Source organism: Mandrillus leucophaeus, unplaced genomic scaffold (genome assembly GCF_000951045.1).
Source record: "Mandrillus leucophaeus isolate KB7577 unplaced genomic scaffold, Mleu.le_1.0 Scaffold510, whole genome shotgun sequence".
NCBI lineage: Eukaryota > Metazoa > Chordata > Mammalia > Primates > Cercopithecidae > Mandrillus > Mandrillus leucophaeus.
In genome coordinates this window covers 1,059,179-1,065,986 of record NW_012105476.1, presented here as the reverse complement: position 1 = coordinate 1,065,986, position 6,808 = coordinate 1,059,179, and the positions used below count along the sequence as shown (strand labels likewise).

At 62.9% G+C, this 6,808-nt stretch overlaps 1 protein-coding gene across 1 annotated transcript in view; it reads right to left on the bottom strand.

The window, feature by feature from the left end:
- The window catches only part of KIF1A (kinesin family member 1A), a 111,968-nt gene that overhangs the window by 76,847 nt on the left and 28,313 nt on the right, over positions 1–6,808 (bottom strand). Inside the window, exons 4-7 of the mRNA XM_011996393.1 lie at positions 4,455–4,531; positions 3,272–3,451; positions 2,460–2,525; positions 1,180–1,358 (exon numbers count right to left, since the gene is read on the bottom strand). Coding sequence (XP_011851783.1) covers positions 1,180–1,358; positions 2,460–2,525; positions 3,272–3,451; positions 4,455–4,531 — 502 coding nt within the window. The remainder of the gene's footprint in view (positions 1–1,179; positions 1,359–2,459; positions 2,526–3,271; positions 3,452–4,454; positions 4,532–6,808) is intronic.

Genomic DNA, 6,808 nt, shown 5'->3' with positions numbered 1-6,808 from the left:
GGTGCAAGTTCACCGGTGGTGCCAGCCCTCCAAACCAGGTCATCGGGGGGCAGCTCCCCCAGACCCCAGGAGCCACTCTGCCGGTCCTGGCACTGATGGTCCCACCTGCCAGGACTCCAGCAAGGCCCACGGCCACCTGCCCACAGTGGCATCCTCAGCCCCAGCCCTTGCCTAGTGTATTCAGGGCAGCAGTAGCTGGGGAAGCATCCCACTCCTGGGCACAGAGAAGCCCATGCAGTGCCCAGCTGGGCAGGAGCCCTCCATGGCCATGATATGGGAGGGGAAGGGGCTGTCCACTGTCCACCCTACCATGGCCCACACCCGTGGCTCTGGGAAGCCAAGGAGCCTGCCACACCCCACAGGAGATGTCATGGGTCAGCAGGGCGGTCCTCCAGAACGGGAAGCCCAAGGCTGCTGAGGGTGGCCTGGAGTTGGTCCCGATGCCACCCTGACCTGCCAGGGACCTCAGGAAAGGCTCCCAAGACTCAGCGGATGGCATGCGGCAACCCAGGGCCCGCTCCAGCAAGGAGTCACAGTGATGGCCACGGTGCGCTGTGGACCTCATCAGGAACAGTACCCCCACCCACTGGCCCTTGTGGGGCCACCGAAGGGGTGCAGGATGGCGCAGAGTGTGACTCACAACCTCAGGAACTGAGAGTGACAGGGACCATCACCTCACCCTCAGGAAGTCCTGGGTGTCGGAGGGGGTCTGTTGCCATGACAACCAGGGCATCCCAGGCAGGAGGCCCAGGGCAGCAGAGGCCAAGGAGCCGGGTTGTTTATTGCTGTAGCACTGTGCAGCCAACCACCCCCCACATGCCCCGACCCCAGCACGCTGGCCCCCACACAGAATCTGGACCCCTGGGACTGACAGAACAGCTGCCCCACCAAGGCAGCAGCCACAGATGCTGCTAGCAGCCCCTGGGCACCTCAGCTGGAGGACGCAGACCCCCGTGAAGGAGAAGCCCCATGAAGGTGACGGTGTCCCCTGCACAGGGGGAGCCCTCGGCCTCTCTCGGGCTGGCACAGGCCTGAACGACCTCAGGCTCAGGAGGCCACACCTCCACGGGGCACAGATGGACCCTACAGAAAAGGGCCAGGACCGAGGCAAAGGGGCTTCCTTTGGGGAGAGGCGGCGGGACAGGAGGGCAGGGAGGATCGGCGAGTCCCCCCACATACCTGGCCTTGTTCCCTGAGTCCATGAGGTCCTGGATGTCATTGTAGGAGGTGACAGCCAGCTTGGAGAGGTCCTCAACATAGGGCCCCAGCAGTGGGTGCTCCCTCACGCGAAGGTTGCCCTTGTTCTTGGGGTTCAGGAGGTCACGGACACGCTCACAGTAAATCTCCATGTAGCTGACCTGCAGGGCAGAGCCGGGCTGTCAGGACCCCTGAGACCAGGGAGTGCGGCTGCCACTGGGGGGACCCCTGAGTGAGGGGGTGGGGGCTACCATCAGGACCCCTGAGTGACGGGGCAGGGGCTGCCACTGGGGGGACCCCTGAGTGAGAAGGTGGGGGCTGCCTGCTGGGCCCCTGAGTGACGGGGGTGGGGGCTGCCGTCAGGACCCCTGAGTGAGAAGGTGGGGGCCACCATCAGGACCCCTAAGTGACGGGGTAGGGGCCAGCATCAGGACCCCTGAGGGGATGGGGGCTGCCGTCAGGACCCCTGAGTGACAGGGTAGGGGCTAGCATCAGGACCCCTGAGTGAGAAGGTGGGGGCCAGCATCAGGACCCCTGAGTGAGGGAGTAGGGGCCAGCATCAGGACCCCTGAGTGAGGGGGTGGGGGCCACCATCAGGACCCCTGAGGGGATGGGGGCTGCCGTCAGGACCCCTGAGTGACAGGGTAGGGGCTAGCATCAGGACCCCTGAGTGAGGGGGTGGGGGCCACCATCAGGACCCCTGAGTGAGGGGGTGGGGGCCACCATCAGGACCCCTGAGGGGATGGGGGCTGCTGTCAGGACCCCTGAGTGACAGGGTAGGGGCTAGCATCAGGACCCCTGAGTGAGGGGTGGGGCCATCAGGACCCGTGAGTGAGAAGGTGGGCGCCACCTGCTGGGCAGCGGACTCCCAGTCTGCAGCTCCTGTGTGTATGTGTGAGGCAGGGGTGTCAATCCGGCCTCCCTCACCACGGCCATCCTGGGCTGTAGGACACACGCATGCCAGGGCCACCCCGCCACAGCAGGCATGGCCAGGCCCTGAGCTCTGAGGTGCCTGTCCCTGCCCCAGGACAGAGCAGCTGCTGGAGAAGCACCTGCTAGGTGGGGATCACCTCGTCGCTCTGTGCTTTGGGGGTCTCGAGCCCTGCCCAGGCTCGTCGTCTTGCCTGCCACTTGAATGAGCGAGGGACAAGCTGGGTGCGCAGACGCGTGGTGGGCACTCGCTTTGCATCAGAAAAGCACTGCCAGCCACACCGGATTCCCAGCCCTGCCCCAGGGGCCGACAGCAGGCGGGGGGACCCTACCTCCACCGAGTAGGACATGTTGTCGTTGGTCGTATCGTTGATCCGAGAGAAGAGGTCCTCGCAGAGCTGCAGGAATGGGGGGACAGTCAGCCAGGGACGGCTGGGGCTGCTCCCTGGATCCCCGCCCCTTGCGATGCTGTGGGCAGCCTGTGCCAGGCGGGATGCCACCCTCTCAGGCCCCTCTTGCACCCTCACCACACACATCATGGTAAAGGCACTGAGAAAGTCTGTAGCCGAGGAGCCAGTGTCTCCCTCTTAACTCAGGGGTCCCTGGCTGGTATCTGATCCTTTCCTGTGTGTCGTCTACCCCTCTCCCTGGCTCTGCCATCCTACAGACATCTCAGCCACGTCCCTTCCCTCAGCAGGCAAAGTACTAGTGACCAACTCAGGTCCAGAGACCTGCCCAGGGGAATGGCTGGGGACTTGGTTCCTGCAGCAAATGAGGAACTTCTGTGTCTGGTGTTTGGTCACCTCTGTCCTAAGCACCTCTCTCTGCCCACACTGCCAGCCCTCACACCCTCAGAGATCAGCTGCCCCAGCCAGGGCTCTCCCAGCTGCTGTCTTAGGCACATGATCAAGGTGGACCCTGTCCAAGGCCAGGGCGCTTCCCGCACCTAGGGCCTGGGTCTGCAGCTTCACAGCCACATCTGGCTCTCACCTGCCCCAATCCCACCGTTGACCCAGCTGGCCTTCCCCTCCTGACTCCCTGCTCTCTGGGGGCTGCTCTCAGGGGCACCTGGCCTGGAGTTCTCAGCCTCAGCTTGTCCCGCCCCATCCACCGGGGCTGTCCCCGCCTGCCCCCGGCCTCGTGCCTGCGGGATGATGCCCTGCTGGTCTTTCTCCTGCTTGCCCATCATGGTGTAGGACTTGCCGGCACCCGTCTGCCCGTAGGCGAAGATGCACACGTTGTATCCCTCAAAGGCGTGCTGCAGCATCTCCTCGCCAATGTCCCGGTACACCTGCTTCTGCGATGCATAGTTGATGTCCTCGGGCTGGAGGACAAGGAAGGAATGAAGCTGCAGGAGGCTGGGTGCACCCGAGGCTCAGCCCTTCATGTCCGTGGAGCCAGGGGGTGCCCAGGGCCTCAGGGTGCCAGGGCAGCACAGCGGGGAGGGATGCCTAACCCCCATCCTACTCCTGCCTTGTGGGGTAGCTTCTTGGAGGAGGAGCCTTCTGTGTCCCAGATGAGGGATGAAGAGCGGCCGGCCAGGCAGGAGGCAGGATGGGTTCCAGCAGAGGGAACAGCATGTGAAAGGCCCAAAGGTGGGACCTCAAAATCAAAGTAAGTTCCATGTGACCATGACAAGTAGGGGTGACAAGAGCTGGGAATGGGGACAGGGTGCGAAGACCCAGAGACCCCACAGGCTGGGCTACGGCACCTGGACACTGTCCTGAGGGCAGAGGGGCACTTTAGGCAGGGGACAGGGTGGTTGGCTGGGGGTCATCCTGGAAGGAGGACGGACTGGATGGGGAAGGCAGAAGCAGGGAACCCTGGGGCTGTTATGGGGGGCAGGTGCTGAGATATAGACATGAGGGGCTTAGATGAGGAGGCTGCACGTCTTCTAGAAGGGTCCAGGAGCTGGCAGGTGGAGGACGGGGCTCAGTGTGGACTGGATGGGGGAGGAGGGAAGGAGAAGAGTCCAGGGGTCTCCTGGGCTCCCAGAGTGCAGGGCACAGCTTCCAGGCAGGCTCAGGGTCAGCTTTGGGCATTCTGACTTCGGGATATCCGGGGAAAAGTCACCAGCAGGTGGACGGACACAGTTCTGACCCTAGAAACTACCCACAGGGAGCTGAAGCCCCTCAGTCCCTGCAGCCTCCATCACTGCCTTCGCTGGGGACCCTGCATGGGCCGCTCAGGGTGACCTTGCAGGGGAGCACGGTGGGGTCCTCGCCCCAGTTAGAGAGGAATGAGCGGCTCAGAGAGGTTGAGGGACCCTGAGGGCCACATGGCCTGCACACTGCTGCCCGCCTCCCCCACCCAGGGTCCCGGCTTACCGAGGTGTGCGACCAGTAGGAGTAGTCAAAGCTGAAGCTTTTGGGCGTCTCCTTGGGCTGTTTGGGATTAACGATGGCTGCGGGAGGGAACATAGGTGGTCAGCGTGGTGCTGAGAGGGACCCTGACTAGCTGGCATCTACAGTCCAAGGTTGGGAGGTCGTCCTCAGAGGCCTTGGGCCCCAGACAAGCCAGGTCCCCAAATTGGAGGGGACCTAGGACCCCACTCCCAGGCAGATGACCTGTCTCTGCCCCCTCTTTATGGTGGGCCCTGCCACATACACATGCCCGAGGGCACCACCATATCAGCCTGCAAGGCTCTGCGTCCTTCTCCCGCAAAGTCCAACTGGCTCCCCTCAAAGGCAGCCACCCAGGGAGGATCCTTCCCCCCTGCAAGCCGCAGCCCCTCCATCTCTGGAGTCCACCCTGGGCTCACAGCCCTGCCCTGCCCCCTGCCCAGGCCTTTCCGCTCGGGCTCAGCATGCACGTGCCTGAGAAGTGCTGGAAGCCTGGACGTCCATCACGTTTGTGTCATGCCCGTGTGGTTCTTCTAGGCTTGCTACTCTGAACAGAGCTCTATGGGACTGTGTTCTGCCAGAGGCCCTCCTCCCCCTCCCTCCTCTACCCAACTTCAAGCCCAGTCCCAGGCACCCTGGGCTGGCTTCCGGCAGTGCTCGCAGAATGCCTGTTCATCAAACCCAGAACCAATCCATGAACACGTGGTGATGTCGCTGCCCACAGCCAGCGCCTGGGGGGATTTCCCAGGAGCAGTCCCAGTGTGAGTGTCCCAGGAGCTCCTCCCACCCACACAGCCTGCAGGTGTCTCAGGGATGCAGGACGCCCACCGCCACCTTCCATCCTTGCTCCCAGCGTTTCCCTGGCCCTGGACAGGTCTGGACCCTGCAGGCTGTGGGTCCTCAGTGGCCAGAAGGACAGGACCCGCTGCCCCCTGGAACACTGTCTGAGCCCAGAATCAGTGTTGACAGGGGCCTGGAGGCCTGAGGCAGTCCCCTCCCAGGTTCTCACCCCCAGGAGGAACACTGGCCAGTCTTGGTCAGGGAGCCCCTGGAGACCATCACCATCACATCAGCAAACCCGAAGAATGAAGCCCTCATGGCACCATCCCATGCTTGCAGATGAAGGCTGGAGATGAGGCTCTGTCTGCCCCGGATTGGTTTTTCTCAGCCAACGTGGGCTGGGGGCCAGCGGCACAGCCTCCAGGATGCCCGCACCCTCCGTGCCAGCATGCACCCTGGGGACCTGCCACCAGGACCACGGAGAACAAAATACTCCAGTTATGAGCTAAACTGCGTCCCCCTCCCCCAATTTCATATTTTGAAGTCTTTAGCCCTAGTATCTCAGAATAGGATCACATTTGGAGATAAAGTTGCTGCAGATGTAATTAGTTAAGATGAAGTCCTACTCCGTGAAGATGGGCCCTAATCTAGTGCTGCCATGTCCTTACAAAAGAGGAGATTTGGAGACAGATGTGCACAGGGAGGGTGCCATGAGAGCAGGAGGACAGAGATCAGGGTGATGACAAGCTAGGAATGCCAGAAGCAGCCGGCAAGCCCCAGAAGCTGGAGGGCTTGGACAAGTGCCCCTCATGGCTCAGGAACAGCCACCCCTGCCACCACCTTGATCTCAGACCAGACTTCTGGCCTCCAGAATCACAAGATAGTACACTTCTGTTTGTGGTGCTTCCTTATGGCAGCTCGGGGCCCTGAGACCCCCTCTGCCTGTCCACACTCTGCTGCTGCCCCAGGCTCGGTGGTCTTGCGGGCAGGCACCTGGGCTGTGTTCTCTGGCCAAGCGTCCTGCTGACAGCACAGACATCATTGGCAGCCCTGTCCCCAGGGCAGATCCAACTTCAGGTCCCAACTGGACCCCCATCCCTGGCCTGAGGATTTCCAGGAAACACCCAGGCACCCTGGACAGCCAGCGGGAGGGAGCCGGGCACTGACCATCACGGCCCTATCCTCGGAGGTGACAGAGGCCACGTTCGTGCTGTGTCCAGGAGCAGAGGCAGAGAGGAGGCCGAGCTGCCCTGACTTCAACACCTTACAGGACCAAGGCAACCGCCAGGACCCAGGCAACGGCACCCGTGGTGCCACCTCCGGAACCCCAGCACGGATCAACCAGCCCTGTGGAAACAATTGCAGCGCCTTCCTGAGCGCAGCCCGGCTGGGCCTCCCCAGCTCTGACAGAGAGGCCTGGGACCCCTTGCTCAAGCCAGCAACAACCACCCTGTCCACCTCATCCCCTCACCCTGCTGCACTTGGGCCTGGCTCCCCTCACAGGCCTGGCCCCCGTCCCCACACCCCTTCTTGCCCCATCCACACCCTCGCCTCACCCC